The 21,456-nt window shown below is 47.3% G+C and overlaps 1 protein-coding gene across 1 annotated transcript in view; it reads right to left on the reverse strand.

Moving 5' to 3' along the window:
* LOC139276840 (E3 ubiquitin-protein ligase RNF123) overlaps positions 1-21,456 on the reverse strand; it is a 413,881-nt gene that overhangs the window by 57,139 nt on the left and 335,286 nt on the right. Inside the window, exon 30 of the mRNA XM_070894838.1 lies at positions 7,948-8,090. Within this exon, the coding sequence (XP_070750939.1) occupies positions 7,948-8,090 (143 nt within the window). The remainder of the gene's footprint in view (positions 1-7,947; positions 8,091-21,456) is intronic.

A 21,456-nucleotide genomic window follows, 5' to 3' on the forward strand; every position in this document is an offset into this window, starting at 1 on the left:
AGTCTGCAATCACTCCCCCCCGCCCCAACACTGATCTACAGTCTGCAATCACTCTCCCCCCGCCCCCCCCCAAACACTGATCTACAGTCTGCAATCACGCCCCCCCCGCTCAAACACTGATCTACAGTCTGCAATCACTCCCCCCCCGCCCCCCCCTCAAACACTGATCTACAGTCTGCAATCACTCCCCCCCCGCCCCCCCCTCAAACACTGATCTACAGTCTGCAATCACTCCCCCCCAGCCCCCCCCTCAAACACTGATCTACAGTCTACGATCACTCCCCCCCCGCCCCCCTCTCAAACACTGATCTACAGTCTGCAATCACTCCCCCCCGCCCCCCCCTCAAACACTGATCTACAGTCTACGATCACTCCTCCCCGCCCCCCTCTCAAACACTGATCTACAGTCTGCAATCACTCCCCCCCGCCCCCCACTCAAACACTGATCTATAGTCTGCAATCACTCCCCCCCCCCCCAAACACTGATCTACAGTCTGCAATCACTCCCCCCGCCCCCCCCCCCTCAAACACTGATCTACAGTCTACGATCTACGATCACTCCCCCCTGCCCCCCCCCCCTCAAACACTGATCTACAGTCTACGATCTACGATCACTCCCCCCTGCCCCCCCCCCCCCCCAAACACTGATCTATAGTCTACGATCATGGCCAATCCCTCCCCCCTGCCCCCCTCTCAAACACTGATCTACAGTCTACAATCACTCCCCCCCCTCAAACACTGATCTACAGTCTGCGATCATGGCCAATCCCTCCCCCCTCCAAACACTGATCTATAGTCTGCGATCATGGCCAATCACTCCCCCCCGCCCCCCCCTCCAAACACTGATCTACAGTCTGCGATCATGGCCAATCCCTCCCCCCTGCGCCCCCCCCCCCCCAAACACTGATCTATAGTCTGCGATCATGGCCAATCACTCCCCGCCCCCCCCCCCCTCCAAACACTGATCTATAGTCTGCGATCATGGCCAATCACTCCCCCCCGCCCCCCCCTCCAAACACTGATCTACAGTCTGCGATCATGGCCAATCCCTCCCCCCTCCAAACACTGATCTATAGTCTGCGATCATGGCCAATCACTCCCCCCCGCCCCCCCCTCCAAACACTGATCTACAGTCTGCGATCATGGCCAATCCCTCCCCCCTGCGCCCCCCCCCCCCCCAAACACTGATCTATAGTCTGCGATCATGGCCAATCACTCCCCCCCCCCCCCCTCCAAACACTGATCTATAGTCTGCGATCATGGCCAATCACTCCCCACCCCCCTCAAACACTGATCTATAGTCTACGATCACAGCCAATCAATCCCGCCCCAAACACTGATCTATAGTCTGCGATCATGGCCAATCACTCCCACAAACCCCCTCAAACACTGATCTATAGTCTACGATCACAGCCAATCAATCCCGCCCCAAACACTGATCTATAGTCTGCGATCATGGCCAATCACTCCCACAAACCCCCTCAAACACTGATCTATAGTCTACGATCACAGCCAATCAATCCCGCCCCAAACACTGATCTATAGTCTACGATCACAGCCAATCAATCCCGCCCCAAACACTGATCTATAGTCTGCGATCATGGCCAATCACTCCCACAAACCCCCTCAAACACTGATCTATAGTCTACGATCACAGCCAATCAATCCCGCCCCAAACACTGATCTATAGTCTGCGATCATGGCCAATCACTCCCACCAACCCCCTCAAACACTGATCTATAGTCTGCGATCACAGCCAATCCCTCCCATTCCCCCGCCCCCCCCGCCCCTCAAACACTGATCTATAGTCTGCGATCATGGCCAATCACTCCCACCAACACCCTCAAACACTGATCTATAGTCTACGATCACAGCCAATCACTCCCCCCCCGCCCATCCCCCACCCCGAACACTGATCTATAGTCTACGATCACAGCCAATCACTCCCCCCCCGCCCATCCCCCACCCCGAACACTGATCTATAGTCTACGATCACAGCCAATCACTCCCGCTCCTCGCGCCTCCCCCGCCCCGAACACTGATCTATAGTCTGCGATCATGGCCAATCACTCCACCCACCCCCCCAAACACTGATCTGCAGCCTATGATCACAGCCAAACCCCCCATCCCACCCCAAGCACAGATCTGCAGACTGCCCCCATCCCCCGATCGCCTGCCGCTGGTTTTCCTGCCCAGCAGCCGGCCAAGTTAGCCAGCTGCTGGGTGGGAAATACAAGAAAAATTGATAATGAGTGCCTGCCGTTAAATTTGCCAGTAACTCCGTGAACCCCGAACTCGCCGGGTTTCCCCACGCTCCCTTCCGACCGCCCTGTAAATATCGGGGCCGTTAACTCAGTTTCTCTCTCCACAGATGCTGCCTGACCTGCTGAGTGTTTGCCTTACCCAAAACAGATCATTTATTTCATTGCTGTCTGTGGGAGCTTGCTGTGCACATATAGGCTGCTGCGTTTCCGACATGACAACAGTGACTTCACTTCAGAAAGTGTATAATTGGTTGTAAAGTGCTTTGGGATGTCCTGAGGTGCTACACAATTACCAGTATTTCTTTGTTTTATCTCCATGAAGCACAAATACCTTTCAACTGGCTTAACCCTGGCCAGCCCTTGCCTTCAGGAGCCTGCCTGCCCATGTATCTCGAGCCACTCAAGGTACTGGGTCCCGATCGAATGGAATGTGCTGTGCTAAATTTAACATTGATGAGCAGCAAGGAGAGGCAGGCACCACACAGATATAAACTATTTCTAAAACATTATTCAAATCATACCTCAAGCTACACTTTGATGTAAAGCCTCAGGAAACAGTCAATATAGGCACACCTCCGATTTAGAATTGTATCCAAAATTGATGTTAATAAAAAAAATATTACTTTCAGTCAGTGAATATATACCCTGGCCCCCCCCGGCCTGCGAGAGAACAGCTCCGCAGGTCGGGCTATAAAAGAGCTGGAGCAGCGTACCACTTCAACCTCCAGCGCGAGCTGCTGCAAGTGTGCGGCGATTGTGAGATGGGTGACATCATCAAAATCCTGGTCGCTGTTTTGGAGCGTGGGCAGGATCGCCAGAGGAGTGGGTAAGCAGTGAGAGATGCGGTGAATGTTTGTGGCGGAGGAGCGGCGAGCGACTGTGGCAGCGGTGCAGCAAACGAAGGTACGGGGCCCAGGAGAGGCGAGGGCCCAGGGGCAGCACAGGCCAGCCCACACTGCGATATGTGTGCGCACTAGGTCCGTGCAGCAGAGCAGGTCTCCAGTCATCCTGTTAATTCTTGCCACTGGATAAAGGCCTAGCTCTGTCGAGCCCGTGTGGTGGCTGGTGTGCAACGGTCACCCCATGTTAAAAAAATTCACACACAGGCATCTTCCACCCCCTCAAATGGAGTTCAGGACTGGAACATCGGGTACTTCATTGAAACACCTGCGAGCTTGTGAAAGCAAGTAATCCTCGTTCGAGGGATGATGATGATATACCGTGAACATCAAAAATCCATTTCAAATTGAACAGTGAGACTATCTGGCTCTCACCGTGCTGTGTACTGAACACAGTGAGACTATCACACTGACTCTCACCGTACTGTGTACTGAACACAGTGAGACTATCACACTGACTCTCACCATACTGTGTACTGAACACAGTGAGATATCACACTGACTCTCAGCCTCTCTGTACTGAACACAGTGAGATATCACACTGACTCTCAGCCTCTCTGTACTGAACACAGTGAGACTATCTGGCTCTCACCGTGCTGTGTACTGAACACAGTGAGATATCACACTGACTCTCAGCCCCTCTGTACTGAACACAGTGAGACTATCACACTGACTCTCAGCCTCTCTGTACTGAACACAGTGAGATATCACACTGACTCTCACCGTGCTGTGTACCGAACACAGTGAGACTATCACACTGACACCATGCTGTGTACTGAACACAGTGAGACTATCACACTGACACCATGCTGTGTACTGAACACAGTGAGACTATCACACTGACTCTCACCGTGCTGTGTACTGAACACAGTGAGATATCACACTGACTCTCAGCCTCTCTGTACTGAACACAGTGAGACTATTACACTGGTTCTCAATCACATGCTATGTTCATCTTCAGTGCTACTGATTTGTTGGTGTTTCTTGGAAAAATAGACAGAATTAGTTTTAGAATAAGGGGCCGCCCATTTAAAACTGAGATGAGGAGGAATTTCTTCTCTCAGAGAGTTGCAAATCTATGGAATTTTCTGCCCCAGAGGGCTGTAGAGGCTGGGTCATTGAATATATTTAAGATGGAGGTGGACAGATTTTTCAGCGATAAGGGAATAAAGGGTTATGGGGAGCGGGCAGGGGAGCGTTGCTGAGTCCATGATCAGATCAGACATGATTGTATTGAATGGCAGAGCAAGCTAGAGTGGCCAAATGGCCAAATGGCCCAATGGCCCACTCCTGCTCCTATTTCTGATGTGCTTATGTTAACTGCAGATGGTACAAATCCTGGAGTTCCTTGTAGCAGCAATAAATCTGGACTTGTTTATTCCTTCAGCTTACAGCAGTGGTGCTTCCGATGTTGCCTTGAGAAATCTGTTTATCCATCCTTGCCTAAAACACTGAAAAGATTTGCTATTTTTGATATAGTTTTCCTTGTCCGACCCCTCGGAGCTCTGTGGGGCCCCCGAGGTGCTTGTAGATCGGAGTGCTGTGTGTGATGAACACAGCCTCTTATCTGAGCAGAAAGCTGGGAATGGTTCAAAGAGAAATTCTTCACCCCAAAGTTTGGAAAAAGGTTCAGACATTCATAGAATGATAGAGCACAGAAGGTGGCCAATTGGCCCATCATGTCTGCGCTACTTTTTTGTAAGAGCAGTAATTATTCGCACTCCACTGCTCTTTCCCCGTAGCCCTGCAAACATCTCCTTTATCTTAACAACCCGTATATCTCAACTCAGAGTGAAACATGCACCAATACGTAACCATCCTAAATGAACCTCCTTGGGTGAGCAATCTGCGGCAATTTCAGGCTTCAGCACAATAATTTCACAGCTGGCTGGAGACCGGCTGGTGGCTGGGTGTGATGTTTGCACATCTTCCCATTTGTGAAGATAATGCGTTTTTTCCCCCCATCCCTTCCCTGAAAGAAAGAATTTGTATTTATATAGCACCTTCCATGACCTCCGGACATTGCAATGTGTTTTACAGCCAATGAAGTACTTTTTAAGTGTAGTCATTGTTGTAAATGAGGAAACGCAGCAGTCAATTTGTGCAGAGCAAGGCCCCACAAACAGCAATGTGATAATGAGAAAATCTGTTTTAGGTGTTAGCTGAGGGATAACTATTGGCCAGGACACCAGGAAGAACTCCCCTACTCGTCTTCAAATAGAGGCTGTGGATCTGTAACATCTGCCTGAGAGGCCGACGAAGCCTCGGTTAAACGTCTCATCTGAAAGATGGCACCACCAACAGTGCAGCATTCCCTCAGTACTGCACTGGGAGAGTCGGCTTGGATTATAGGCTCAAGTACCTGGAGTGGGACTTGAATCCCTGACTCAGAGGCGAGACTGAAGGTGCTGACTCATGATTCACGGGCACCATTGCAGCCTGCCACCAACTTGTTCCATTTGTCAAGCAAACTGCTCGACCACAGAAGGCCCGACAGCTGAGTCAGATTCCTTGCTTGACATGCACCAGGAGGGTCTCAACCATATGCTGACTGGCTGATCTCAGCCAGGGTGGTGGTACCCACCCTCCTGTATGGCTCAGAGACGTGGACCATGTACAGTAGGCACCTCAAGTCACCAGAGAAATACCACCAACGATGTCTCTGCAAGATCCTACAAATCCCCCGGGAGGACAGACTCACCAACATTAGCGTCCTCGACCAGGACAACATCCCTAGCATTGAAGCACTGACCATCCTCGATCAGCTCCGCTGGGCAGGCCACATTGTCCGCATGCCCGACACGAGACTCCCAAAGCAAGCGCTCTACTCGGAACTCATCCACAGCAAACTAGCCAAAGGTGGGCAGAGGAAACGTTACAAGGACACCCTCAAAACCTCCCTGATAAAGTGCAACATCCCCACTGATACCTGGGATTCCCTGGCCAAAGATCGCCCTAAGTGGAGGAAGTGCATCCGGGAGGGCACTGAGCACCTTGAGTCTCATCGCCGAGAGCATGCAGAAAACAAGCGCAGGCAGCGGAAAGAGCATGCGGCAAACCAGTCCCACCTTCCCTTCTCTCAACGACTATCTGTCCCACTTGTGACAGGGACTGTGGCTCTCGAATTGGACTATTCAGCCACCTAAGGACTCATTTTAAGAGTGGAAGCAAGTCTTCCTCAATTCCAAGGGACTGCTTATGATGAGGTGTACTAATAGCACATAATATACTGGAATCTGTGCACCAGCCACCCAGGCAGGATTGAGGAAAAATTCAAGAAGCTCACGTTTTAGTCTACAGACGAGGTTAAGGGGAGAATTCATTAAAATACACTAAATGTTAAAAAACAGTCTCTCTCAAGACAAATCATTAGATCTTTTGATGCTAAATTACCTGCATCACCATAGTGACCTGTACATACTAGAAATGCTGCTTCTGACTGAAGAACAATCGATCAAGAATCGAACATAGACAGAGTGGCGGGCGATAGCTGCCATGCCATCTTGATTGCCTGTGGCGCCCTTTAGCCGATTTAACCAGGAGATACCGACCCTGAAACAAAGGGCACCTGGATAGCTTTTGTAAAGCAAACTTTATTTTAAGTGGTTCGGCCTTTAGGGTTTAGGACATCAGATGTCAGCCGTGGCTCAGTGGTAGCAATCTCACCTCGGAGTTGGAAGGTCGTGGGTTCGAGCCCCACTCCAGAGACTTGACCACATAATCCAGGCTGACACTTCTGTTCAGTACTGAGGGACTGCTGCACTGTTGGAGGTGCCTCCTTTCGATGCAACGTTGACATGTGCCCTCTCAGGTGGACATAAAATAACTTATGGTACTATTCGAAGAGGAGTAGGGGAGTTCTCGCAGTATTTATCCCTCAAAGATGATTTGGTCATTTATTTTACATTTTGTGGGAGCAAATCAGCTGCCGTGTTTCCTACATTGCAACACTTCAAAATTATTTAATTGGCTGTAAAGCACTTAGGCACATCCTGAAGTTGTAAATGTGGTAAATAAATGTAAGTCTGTCCATAAATGCAAGTCTTTCTTTACCACCTACTCTCACAGCGGCACTCTTACATATTAACGTATCAACAAACCCGAGATGTCTGGCCAATCATTTAGGATGTAATCATAGAATCATACCGCACAGAAGGAGGCCGTTTGGCCAACCGTGCCTGTGCCGAGCTTTCCAATTAGTCTCACACTCTTGCTCTTTTCCCACAGCCCTTCAAATTTCTATTTTTCAATTTTACAGCCAATTCCCTTTTGATAATTATTTTTGAATGTGCTTCCCCTTCAGGCAACATATTCTACACCATCATAACTTGTTGCTGGAAAAAAATGTCCCCCCTGGATTATTTGTCAATTACCTTAAATCTGTGTCCTCTGGTTACTGACACTCCTACCAGTGGAAACATTTTCTCCTCATCTACTCCATCAAAACCCCTCATAATTTTGATCACCTCTATTAAAACTCCCCTCAGCTTTCTCTGCTCTAAGGAGAACAAGCCCAGTCTCTCGACTAAAGAAGGAATTTTTATTGACAAGGGCGTATACAAAAGGCACAGTGACCTTCACTATCCCCTGCTCCACCAGTGCACATCAGCATCAAATCCAGACAGCTTGTGCATTCTCTCCCTCGCAAAGCCACTCGAACTCCTCCCCACGTAGCATTTTAAAGTTGTTAGAGTGCTCGCCGCAGCTACAAGTTCTCCACGAGTATATGATGCAACGGGGCAGACCCTCGGGTCTGTCACAGTCCCAGTGCCCACGATACTCACATGCTTGGAGGGAGAAGTGTTTCTTCTCGGTTGGTGGGGGTGTTGTCCCCACGGCTGACACCTCATTTTCTCCGAGTAGGTATTGTATTGACCGCAGCTGAAAGCAGGGATCGGCCAGGAGCACAGTTGTTGCTCGTTGGACCCTGAAAAGGAGCAAGAGATGAAGCATTAGAGGAGACTTCAAGGTGAGATCCTGGCAGGAACTAATGCAACATCCAGGCAAATTACTCACCGTGTTGAAGAGCTCGAATATTGCAGAATACAATGGCTGTCAAGTAAGGGTAAGAAAGGAAGGCAGGTGGAACATTAACACCCAAAGGGTGCAATAAGTTACCAGGGACTCAGTATAATGGGTTCAAATCGACAGTATAGATAGGTTCAAAGGGCAATGAAATGCACTTCTGGAGAGAGAAGAAACCAAGAGATATGATGCGAAAGTAAGTGGGATTGATCAGATAGGTTCGTTGGGGCTAATGGGCTTTCCTTGTGCCTTCTGTTTGTGAGCCAGCCATAGTGAGAGCTAACATGCATGTTTGGTGTTGTGTAGGTACTGAAGTAAAGAGAAAATTGAGAAATGCAGCCATCCTCTCAGCTCCCTTTGCTGCTGGGACTATCCACCATCACTGACCCAACCTGCAGTGAGCTTACCTGTGGTCTCACTCGGCCTTTGGTGCAAGTCAGTGGATCACATCTCAAGTGGATCAAACACCCTGTATCGCAGGTGGAGCTCACCCCCAACTTAATGTACAATAAGCAAAACTTTCCTCACTTAGAGACGCCATATCATAATATGCCCCATACTTTAAACAGGTATCGTGTTGGCTCCCAAATATATTAATGACAGGGTTTACCGCCTTGTTTAATGTTGGAAGCTGCTGAAACAGGATTCACATCTGGAACTGTAGATGTGGGTAAAATGTACTTCCACCACAGTACGGAGGTGGGCCCTTGAGAATATAGGCTGTCATTCATCGCCGAGAGCATGCAGAAACCAAGCGCATGCAATAGAAGGAGCATGCGGCAAACCTGTCCCACCCTCCCTTACCCTCACCCTCAACAACTATCTGTCCCACCTGTGACAGGGATTGTGGTTCTCGTATTGGACTCTACAGTCACCTAAGGACTCATTTTTAGAGTGGAAGCAAGTCTTCCTCGACTCCGAGGGACTGCCTATGAGGCTGCCATTCATCTGCCTGGCATCCTGCAGGATACACATCAGTGGTGCATACTGTACTGGAAGTTTAACATCCAATGATCTCTCATCATTCCCAGCCTATACAAACCGGCATGCCACCCTCTTACACAGATCTCGCATGTTAGCAGACTCGTCTGAATGATGCTATGAAATAACTGGGCTGCATTGGGCGGGCAGGCGGTCCCGAGCAGTTTACAGAGCTACGGCCCAAATCAAATCCCGTCATCTAAACGGGTCGCCTCATTCCAACTGAAGCTCATGCAGCACCTGCGACACTTGGTGTCTGAAGGGTTTCAGATTTAGGCTCTTTATCTGCTTTGGAGCTTTTGGAACTGCTAATGTACAACGGTCTCATAATCCAGATGACGTGCCAGATATCAGCTCAAATAGCATTCAAATACCTACTCAGCCCAGTTCAGCTGTATGAGGAAGTACTGGTGCTCCTATAGCCGGTTGTAATTCTCAATCCTGAGAATGTACATCCACCCACCTCACAGTGACATTAATCAACATCCCCAACAACAAATGCAAGGACCAAGTACCTGTGCCAATGAGTGCTGGACGAAATTCAGGATGGCGCTGATAAATGGCAAGTTATATTCATGCCACACAAGTGCCAGGCAATGACCATCTCCAACAAGCGAGAGTCTAACCACCGTCCCTTGACATTCAATGGCATTACCATCGTCGAATCATTCCACCATCAACATCCTGGGGGTCACCATTGACCAGAAACTTAACTGGACCAGCCACATACTGTGGCAACAAGAGCAGGTCAGAGGCTGGGTATTCTGCGGCGAGTGTCTCACCTCCTGACTCCCCAAAGCCTTTCCACCATCTACAAGGCACAAGTCAGGAGTGTGATGGAATATTCTCCACTTGCCTGGATGAGTGTAGCTCCAACAACACTCCAGGACAAAGCCGCCGCTTGATTGGTACCCCATCCACCACCTTCAACATTCACTCCCTCTACCACTGGCGCACTGTGGCTGCAGTGTGTACCATCGACAAGATACACTGCAGCAACTCGCCAAGGTTTCTTCGGCAGCACCTCCCAAACCTGCAACCTCCAGCACCTAGAAGAACAAGGGCAGCAGGCACATGGGAACACCACCACCTCTACGTTCCCCTCCAAGTCACACACCATCCTGACTTGTAAATATATCGCTGTTACTTCATTGTCACTGGGTTCAAATCCTGGAACTCCCTCCCTAATAGCTCCACACGAACTGCAGCGGTTCAAGGCAGTGGCTCACCACCATCTTCTCAAGGGCAATTAGGGATGGGCAATAAATGCTGGTCTTGTCAGTGACGCCCACATCCCAGGAACAAATAAAAACACGTGCTGCACGGAGTGTCCCTGGAACTGGGAGTGCTCCAGGACCTGTGTGGCCCCGCCCAACTGCTGCACACTTCAAACCCCAAAGGCCAAAGGCAGCCCGTGGGAATTGTTTGTTCCTAGAACTCCATCGCCCTCCTAAACTTCCATAGGGACCGTGCACCAGCTGAGCTGAGTATGGATTAAACTGCACAGAAGACAGAACGTACTGTGCCTTTAGTAAACTGATTGAGCTGGGAGGGATTAATATAAAATCATAACTGTAAGGAAATCCATCGAGCCTACAATTCCCACAGGTTCCCTTTGGCCCCTGAAAGGCTCTGCTGACTTGATTAGAACAACAGAATGCAGAAACTAGGGCAAACTGCATAAGGTTCAGATATATATGCATTCGTGGCTACTCTCTCAAACGTGGAGAAAATTGCAATGGAAGGACAAGCTAATTCTGGTAAAAATCAATAGATAGCTCTTTAAAGGAGAGCAAGGAGACACCACAGAAACATGATACAGATTCCATACAACTAACTGCTTCCAGAATCAGAAGCTGTCGGTTATTAAATATATTTCAATTGATTGAAGTAAAACATTACAGGTCTCTTCATCCAACACACAGACAGGGAGCTATTCGTCATTTGTAATAAGTAAGGTAGGCAAGGTCTAGACCCATGGTACTCGTAAACAGATAGTATGAGGAGTGGTGGGGCCGATTAGGGACCAAAAATGAGACCAATGCATGGAGGCAGAGGTACTAAATGAGTACTTTGCATCTGGCTTTAGAGAGGAAGATGATGCTGCCAAAGTCATAGTGAAAGAGAAGATAGTGGAGATATTGGATGAGATAAAAATTGATAAAGAGGAGGTACTAGAAAGGCTGACTGTACTTAAAGTTGATAAGTCACCAGTACCGGATGGGATGCATCCTAGGATGCTGAGGGAAGTAAAAGCGGAAGTACAGGCCATAATCTTACAATCCTCCTTGGATACGGAGTTGGTGCCAGAGGACTGGAAAATTGGAAATGTTACACCCTTGTTCAAAACAGGGTGCAATGATAAACCTAGCAACTACAGGCCAGTCAGTTTAACATCGGTAGTGGGGAAGCTTTTAGAAACGATAATCAAGGACAAAATTGTCACTTGGACAAGTGTGGATTAATTCAGGGAAGCCAGCACAGATTTGTTAAAGGCAAATTGTGTTTAACTAACTTTGATTGAAATTTTTGATGAGGTAACAGAGAGTGTTGATGAGGGTAATGCAGTTGATGTGGTGTACGTGGAATTCCAAAAGGCGTTTGACAAAGTGCCACATAACAGGCTTGCCAGCAAAGTTGAAGTCCATGGAATAAAAGGGACAGTGGCAACACGGATACGGAATTGGCTCAGTGACAGGAAACCGAGAGTAGTGGTGAACGTTTGTTTTTCGGACTGGAGGTAGGTATACAGTGGTGTTCCCCAGGGTCGGTACTGGGACCACTGCTTTTCTTAATATATATTAATGATTTGGACTTGGTTGTACAGGACACTATATCAAAATTTGCAGATGACACAAAACTTGGAAGTATAGTGAGGAGGAGGGATAGACTTTAAGGGGACATAGACTGGCCAGTGGAATGGACAGACACATGCAGATGAAGTTTAACACAGAAAAGTGGGAAGTGATACATTTTGGTAGGAAGAATGAGGAGCATCAATATAAACTAAAGGGTACAATTCTAAAGGGGGTGCATGAACAGAGACACCTGGGGGTAAATGGGCACAAATCGTTGACGGTAGCAGGGCGGGTTGAGAAAGCGGTTAAAAAAGCATACGGGATCCTGGGCTTCATAAATAGAGGCATAGAGTGCACAAGCAAAGGAGTTATCATGAACCTTTATAAAAACTGGGTTGGCCATAACTGGAGTATTGTGTCCAATTCTGGGCATCAAACTTTTGGAAGGATGTGAAGGCCTTAGAAAAAAATTACAAGAATGGTACCAGAGATGAGGGACTTCAGTTACATGGATAGACTGGAGAAGCTGGGGTTGTTTTCCTTGGAGCAGAGAAGATTTGATAAAGTTCAAAATCATGAGGGGTCTGGACAGATCAGATAGAGAGAAACTGTTCCCATTGGTGGAAGGGTCGAGAACCTGAGGACACAGGTTTAAGGTGATTGGCAGAAGATCCAAAGGAGACATGAGGGAAAACGTTTTTACACAGCAAGTGCTTAGGATCTGGAATGCACTGTCTGAGAGGGTGGTGGGAGCAGATTCAAATGTGGCTTTCAAAAGGGAATTGGATATGTACCGGAAGGAAACTAATTTGCAGGGCTACGGGGAAAGGGCGGGGGAGTGGGGCTAGCTGAGGTGCTCTTGCAGAGAGCGGCACAGGCTCGACGGGCCGAATGACCTTCTACTGTACTGTAACGATTCTACTAACAAGCTTTTGTTAATAGCCACAATGCCAACCATTATCTTGTTTGAGGGCCATAGTCAGCAACTGGTGTGATGGGACATGGACATGTGCCTATGATTACTCACTGAGCAATAATATGCCAGTCTGTGCCCGTGATTCCTCACAGTGATGGGATTGTGGTCTGTGCCCGTAACCCCTCACAGTGATGGGATTGTGGTCTGTGCCCGTAACCCCTCACAGTGATGGGATTGTGGTCTGTGCCCGTAACCCCTCACAGTGATGGAATTGTGGTCTGTGCCCGTAACCCCTCACAGTGATGGGATTGTGGTCTGTGCCCGTGATTTCTCACAGTAAATGGGTTTTTTGTTTACCCCATGATATCTCACATAGTGAGTTCCTGATTTCAATCATGCTGCTATAAGCAGTAGCCAAGTAGAAACTGGAACCTTCCTCAGGGGATGAGAGAAAGAAAAATAAAGCGATTGAACCTATTTAATAGGGATCCCATACTTGTATCGCTGCGGGGATAATCCTACATCCTCATAACATTCCTTTATAGGACAATAAGATAACAAACGCAGCACCGAATCTGCTGATAGGAACTGCTGAAGGAAAATGGGTTGTAAGTGATCAATGTCTGTTCTTGAATAAGGCTACAAAGTCTCCCGTTCTGCTTGCTTAAATGTTAGCGCTCATTGAAAGAAGAGGTGTATAATCTGATCACTCATATCTACAATGGTATGAGATCTGACTTCTGCAGGTGTCCTCAACCAGGCCAACATCCCCAGCATCGAAGCACTGACCACACTTGATCAGCTCCGCTGGGCAGGCCACATTGTCCGCATGCCCGACACGAGACTCCCAAAGCAAGCGCTCTACTCGGAACTCCTTCACTGCAAACGAGCCAAAGGTGGGCAGAGGAAACGTTACAGGGACACCCTCAAAGCCTCCCTGATAAATTGCAACATCCCCACTGACACCTGGGAGTACCTGGCCAAAGACCGCCCTAAGTGGAGGAAGTGCATCCGGGAGGGCGCTGAGCACCTTGAGTCTCGGTCACCGGGAGCATGCAGAAACCAAACGCAGGTAGCGGAAGGAGCGTGCGGGAAATCAGTCCCACCCTCCCTTTCCCTCAACCACTGTCTGTCCCACCTGTGACAGGGACTGTAATTCCCGTATTGGTCTGTTCAGCCATCCAAGAACTCATTTTTTAGAGAGGAAGCAAGTCTTCCTCGATTCCGAGGGACTGCCAATAATGATGATCTGGGTACATACTCCAGGGATACCATCTTCTAAATTGGGCAGCTCATCGAAGGAATACAGTGCCACCACTGCAGAAAACTCTCTGTGTTATTAGTATTTATGAGCCTCCGGTGACATTGCTTAACATGTTAGATGATCAGCTGGTTTATGATGCCAAGTGTGCTATACTGTGTAATGCTGAATGTAACATTCTGGCTTGTTCCTCCACAGCCACCACGTCCAATTGCTGCAAACAGACACATCCTGAGGTCCATTACAGGCTAATTTGTGTTGGGCACATCCTGAGGTCTGTACATGGTTTCTCTGTACATTGAAGGCTGCTTGTAAATCCCGAAGCAGAAGGAAATGACTGGCTAATCTATTTCTTTTTTTAAAGAAGGGCATTTTTGATACTTGGAAGTGTCACATCTGAAGTGGAATGGTCATGAGCTGGATGCAAGACGCATGTCAGATACTACACTATTCTGCAACGACAGAAGTGTAATGCAGAATGTGTTATTCTGCTGCTAAGAGGGACCTCTGTTTAAAGTCACTGTGCCTTTAAGACCATGAAGCCTATTTGGCTTAAATTCTGAGGTCAATTAGAGGTTAACTGCTGTTGGTGAGCAACACATGCAGATTGGCAGATTCTTGTAAATTTCCAGGTCAAGGGCAGAAAAAACTAGGATAGATGTGCGACTTTTACTTATAACAGACAGATGGATAGATGTGTCAGCAGAATTAATGTTATGTCAAATGCAGAATGCATGTGGTGAATGATGTGCTTGGCCCGAGGAGGACAGAAACCCGATTACCTCACAGACCATGTTGAACCCATGGCCTCCAGTTTGAAAATCTATGCGGTAGATATAAAGACTAGCACCACCACAGCACGAGGGTGGAAACTTGAGAACAAGAATAATCTGCACCGGTAAGGAAGGAGCTGGCATTCATCGCAGCTAGTATAACTCTCCTTCACATACAGGGCTCAGGATCGAGCACACACTGTGTACACCAGTGAATCTTTTCACTTCGTCCCTCTGAGTCGTAATGGCACAGATCACCTCAGCAGCTTTCCAGGCCGAGATCCTTAGGCAACTCTTATAGCCAGTGAGTCTCAAATTAATATTGAACAGTGTCACATCACACTAGCTTTGCTGCCTCTTCATGGGCCTGTGAACACAATACAGAAAGTCCCCCTCCCCAATCTAGTTTGGTGAGGGATGAGGTTTCTACTAGACAGATAGAAAATTATTTCTACCCCAAAACCTTTAATAATCCTTAAACTGGTCGGAGAATAGTTGCTGTCTTGAAGCACTAATGAATGTGCTGGTCACATAAAGCAGGTAAAATTAAATAAAGCTCACTTCACATGGTCTGTCACCTACTTTACAGCACACTGGAGTCCAATTGGATTGTGGCTCTTTGTTACCCTGCCTCAGTTATTGCTTACTCATCACCAAATACATGAATAAATCAGCAAATTTGTTTCATTGAATCAATTGCTAAAAATAAAAGTAAAAAAATTCTGTGGGTAGACCTTGTAATGGAGGAGGATGTGGAGAAAAAAGTCAGATGGGTCCATGCCCAAAGTGAGCTGTAAGACAGGCTGCTCATTGCGCAAACCAGAAATGAATCAGATTGGGAATGTTTCGCCCTCTCTGTCTGATGCATCCAGAAAAGCTTATACTGAACCCGGGCTCTGGCCAATTACACTGTACAAGATACATTTCTTTAAGCATTATACTCCTGACACCTGGCAGTCCCTGGCCAAAGACCGCCCTAAGTGGAGGAAGTGCATCCGGGAGGGCGCTGAGCACCTCGAGTCTTGTCGCCAAGAGTATGCAGAAATCAAGTGCAGGCAGCGGAAGGAGCGTGCGGCAAACCTGTCCCACCCTCCCTTTCCTTCAACCACGGTCTGTCCCACCTGTGACAGAGACTGTAATTCCCGCATTGGACTGTTCAGCCACCTAAGAACTCATTTTTAGAATGGAAGCAAGTCTCCCTCGATTCCAAGCAACTGCCTATGATGATGATACTCTCAAGATATGAAAGCTGCAGTTGGCGGTTAAAGCATAGAACTGCAGAAGTTTACAGAAAGAGTCTGTGACGCTCTTAAACAACCCAAACTAATCCCATTGCCCTGCCCTTACTCCTGTATCTTCCTCTGCTTCAAATGTTGAATAAGTGTATGTGTGTGCTGAAGGTCAGAAGCATATGCATACTTGCAGTTTTCAGTCTGTTACATACAACCCTGGTGCTCAGGGAGATTCCCAAAAAGATTGTGTGCATCGTTTATGACTATTCAAATCCTATTACTCGTCGTCATGGAACCGAAAGAACATCCCAGTGACTTCATTAAAGCTCTGAGTAATGTCCCTCTGCATACACTGGGATTTCGCAGTAAATCCAAAACGACTCTAATCACATTTTCTTTCAAAAGCTTCAATAGAATTACATCAATATTTATATTTTTGATTCCTACGTGGATAGATTATAAACTACAACCGTTGCCAGCTCTCCAATAACCCGTACTCATTCTCCGATAATATACCAGTTCGCTACAGGAAAACGTGCACTTGTACCAATAGGCTTTTAATGTATCACCTCAAACTGGTCTCAGCACTGCCGCTATCAGTAACAGACCTGTACCCAGCAACACTTCATCCCAGTGTTACAGTCCCTCAGGTACAACCCACGTTTGAAAGAAGGAAACCTACAACTAGACAGCTGGGTGCTTCTCAAAGTTCAAGTAGACACAGTCAGAACCTACTATTACACTTAACTGATATCTGAGTGGCAACATCACATCAGGTCTCTGTTCTACCAAGAGTACTTGTGAGGTATAAGCCACATAAGAGAGCTTTAGGCAGAGTGGCAGGGCCCTGGGGGAGAGGATTGCGGGGGAGTGGAACTGCATGGAACCACCACGTGGGAGAACAGGGGCATTATGTGGTACAATGGCACTGGCCTGTCACATCCAATCCTTCAGAAATATGCTGCAGTACAGCTGTGTTTGTAAACAGCTCCTTGTCGCTCTTGCATACTCAATTAAAGCTTTTATTCTCTCCCTCGCCAGGTGCGCAGTGCCAAATCCATTTGGTTTGACTGCTATATTAAAAACACTTCAGGTGATGGATTCAAGCATTTTTCAGATCCATTACATTCTATTACCTCCTAGTCCTAAATCAATTAGCAATTAGCAGTCTTCCCAGAAGCAGCATTTTGTAAATAGTTACGATCTAAAGCCAAGTACTCCATCATTAATTTGGGGTACTTCTTTTCGCTGTAGCGTGCAGATTGGACAAACGATTTCTCAGTCCAGAAATTGCTCTCCTCAACCAGCTTCGAGCAGTAATAACAGCCAGCTGAATAGCACCGTGCACCTTCAAGGGTTTCAATATTATTGCCAACATCAATTTAACAAATATATATTTGTTCAGTTCTGTCTAGGGAAAATGCATTTCAGAAGAAACCATTAATAAATGAAGCCTGCATGGAAAGCTATGTTCTGTAAGAGGTCCACGCACGATTTTGTGCACTGCTCTGGTTGTGTCCATATGCTCCTGTCATGCACAAATGCTCATTATTTGATTAATGTGGCAGCTTATGGAGCAGAAAATTAGCCTGCTGGACAAGGATATAACAAACACGATTATGACCTACCTTGTACCCTAAAACCTTTCCGCCTCGTCATCTCTCTCTCTCTCTTCTCCTTCAAACCTACCACTTCCACCAAGCTTTACATCACCTGCCTTAATAAGCTGTTATGTGGCTCGGTTTGCGACTTTGTTTGATAATACACCTGTATTAACAATTGGGATGTTTATTCATCCTGTACACCATCCTGCAGGAAGGGACGGTGGTGCGTGGAAGACACATAGCTTTTGAAAACTGATCCTTCAAGGTGGGTGATCGACTATTCTTCCTTACTGTCTCCTGTAGCAGCATTACCACATTGGGTGTATTTCAGGAGGATCAAGGTGTCAGCTACCAGCACAGATGGGCTACAGAGGTTGGGTGCCACAGTCAAATCTGGAGAATAATACGTGGTAAATATCCAGGAATATCACCAACCTGAACATGAATGAGAGGCTCAGGAAACAGCCTGGGCTTCCTTTCAGCAAGAACCCAGCAGTGTAGAATGCACTGCTATCTGCCGCTCGGCTCAGAGACATGGACCATGTACAGTAGACACCTCAAGTCGCTGGAGCAGTACCACCAACGATGTCTCCGCAAGATCCTACAAATCCCCTGGGCGGACAGACGCACCAACATTAGCGTCCTTGACCAGGCCAACATCCCCAGCTTTGAAGCACTGACCACACTTGATTAGCTCCGCAGGGCAGGCCACAATGTCCGCATGCCAGACACAAGACTCCCAAAACAAGCGCTCTACTCTGAACTCCTTCACGGCAAGCGAGCCAAAGGTGGGCAGAGGAGGCGTTACAAGGACACCCTCAAAGCCTCCCTGATAAAGTGCAACATCCCCACCGACACCTGGGAGTCTCTGGCCAAAGACCGCCCTAAGTGGAGGAAGTGCATCCGGGAGGGTGCTGAGCTCCTCGAGACTCATCGCCGAGAGCATGCAGAAATCAAGCGCAGGCAGCGGAAAGAGCACGCGGCAAACCTGTACCACCCTCCCTTACCCTCAACGACTATCTGTCCCACCTGTGACAGGGACTGTGGTTCTCGTATTGGACTGTTCAGCCACCAAAGGACTCATTTTCAGAGTGAATGCAATTCTTCCTCGATTGCGAGGGACTGCCTATGATGATGATGGTTTCCCTCAGGTCTTTGAGCCACAGGAAACCAGTAAGCGCCTGGTCTTCCAAAGGTGCTCAACATGGGCAACATAATAGCTTAGAGTTCTACAAATATCCATATCCTGAAATCTATGGCGTACTTGTGAGGATAAAATGAAGGGCCAATCTCCCAACTCAAATGAAACAAAGAATTTTTAAGCAGGAATTCTGTACGTGTCCCAAGAACTGACTGGTGGAAATGCTAATTCTGGTATGGTTGGACCACCTCTACAGCTTGATGTTAACAAACTCTGCCTGCGAAGACAAACAGTGACACTTCGCATGAGAGAAATTTACAGACTAATTAGTGGATACATTTGTTTGTGAAGAACTAAAGTAAGGTCCCAATTTGGGGCAAGTGAAGCCAGATTTGGGCTCTACTCCAAATAGCTTGCATAAACTGGGACACGGAAGCTGCTCCCTGAATGAACCAATTGTAATCAGGTCACCTCTGTCCATACAACATGCACATAAATATAACTGACTGAACCAATTTCAAATAGAAACACATCATATTTCAGAACATGAAAAGCATCATTATGGAATAGGGCTAATTGACTTGACCTTTACCATTTTGTGCCCTATAGTTGATGCCTTGTGTGAACTAATGAAGGCATCCACTGCACATCTTGATCTAACAACTGTGGTTTGAATGCAATATTTGGATTCAGGGCGTGTGGGATCCTGGATCTACTCATTGCCAAGATGTCTGATAACTACAGGCTAATAAGATAAAATAAAGATAGGTTAACCTGTCAGGTGTTACCCTTCAGGTTCAACAACTTCTATTTCTACTCCTTGATTGTAGCTCGCCTGGCAGTGATGATTATGGTTGCTGGGTGGAAATAGGGAATCAAGGGTGAAATAGGTAACCATGGCCCAAAAGTTGAGGATATGAGCAACTCAAATGAACAACACTGTTCACTGCTCTTTGGAAGATGCAAGTTCAGACTGATGGGAAAGCAAAAGTTCCCCACGACTGAGAGGTGTGAAGGATGGATTGGAAAGCAGCTAATGTAACGCCTCGGTTTAAAAAAGGGGGCAGACAAAAGGCAGGTAACTATAGGCTGGTTAGTTTAACATCTGTAGTGGGGAAAATGCTTGAAGCTATCATTAAGGAAGAAATAGCGGGACATCTAGATAGGAATAGTGCAATCAAGCAGACGCAGCATGGATTCATGAAGGGGAAATCATGTTTAACTAATTTACTGGAATTCTTTGAGGATATAACGAGCATGGTGGATAGAGGTGTACCGATGGATGCGGTGTATTTAGATTTCCAAAAGGCATTCGATAAGGTGCCACACAAAAGGTTACTACAGAAGATAAAGGTACGCGGAGTCAGAGGAAATGTATTAGCATGGATAGAGAATTGGCTGGCGAACAGAAAGCAGAGAGTCGGGATAAATGGGTCCTTTTCGGGTTGGAAATCGGTGGTTAGTGGTGTGCCACAGGGATCGGTGCTGGGACCACAACTGTTTACAATATACATAGATGACCTGGAAGAGGGAACAGAGTGTAGTGTAACAAAATTTGCAGATGACACAAAGATTAGTGTGAAAGCGGGTTGTGTAGAGGACGCAGAGAGGCTGCAAAGAGATTTAGATAGGTTAAGCGAATGGGCTAAGGTTTGGCAGATGAAATACAATGTCGGAAAATGCGAGGTCATCCACCTTGGGAAAAAAAACAGTAAAAGGGAATATTATTTGAATGGGGAGAAATTACAACATGCTGCGGTGCAGAGGGACCTGGGGGTCCTTGTGCATGAATCCCAAAAAGTTAATTTGCAGGTGCAGCAGGTAATCAGGAAGGGGAATGGAATGTTGGCCTTTATTGCGAGAGGGATAGAGTACAAAAACAGGGAGGTCCTGCTACAACTGTACAGTGTATTGGTGAGGCTGCACCTGGAGTACTGCGTACAGTTTTGGTCACCTTACTTAAGGAAGGATATACTAGCTTTGGAGGGGGTACAGACACGATTCACTAGGCTGATTCCGGAGATTAGGGGGTTACCTTATGATGATAGATTGAGTAGATTGGGTCTTTACTCGGGAGTTTAGAAGGATGAGGTGTGACCTTATAGAAACATTTAAAATAATGGAAGGGATAGACAAGATAGAGGCAGAGAGGTTGTTTCCACTGGTCGGGGAGACTAGAATTAGGGGGCACAGCCTCAAAATACAGGAGAGCCAATTTAAAACTGAGTTGAGAAGGAATTTCTTCTCCCAGAGGGTTGTGAATCTGTGGAATTCTCTGCCCAGGGAAGCAATTGAGGCTAGCTCATTGAATGTATTCAAATCACAGATAGATAGATTTTTAACCAATAAGGGAATTATGGGTTATGGGGAGAGGGCGGGTAAGTGGAGCTGAGTCCACGGCCAGATCAGCCATGATCTTGTTGAATGGCGGAGCAGGCTCGAGGGGCTAGATGGCTTACTCCTGTTCCTAATTCTTATGTTCTTATGTTCTTATTATGTGAACAGAATCCTACCTCTGCAAAAGGATGCAAATCCACTGGACAAAGCAGGCCTTCACCTAGC

Source organism: Pristiophorus japonicus, chromosome 12 (genome assembly GCF_044704955.1).
Source record: "Pristiophorus japonicus isolate sPriJap1 chromosome 12, sPriJap1.hap1, whole genome shotgun sequence".
Taxonomy (NCBI): Eukaryota; Metazoa; Chordata; class Chondrichthyes; family Pristiophoridae; genus Pristiophorus; species Pristiophorus japonicus.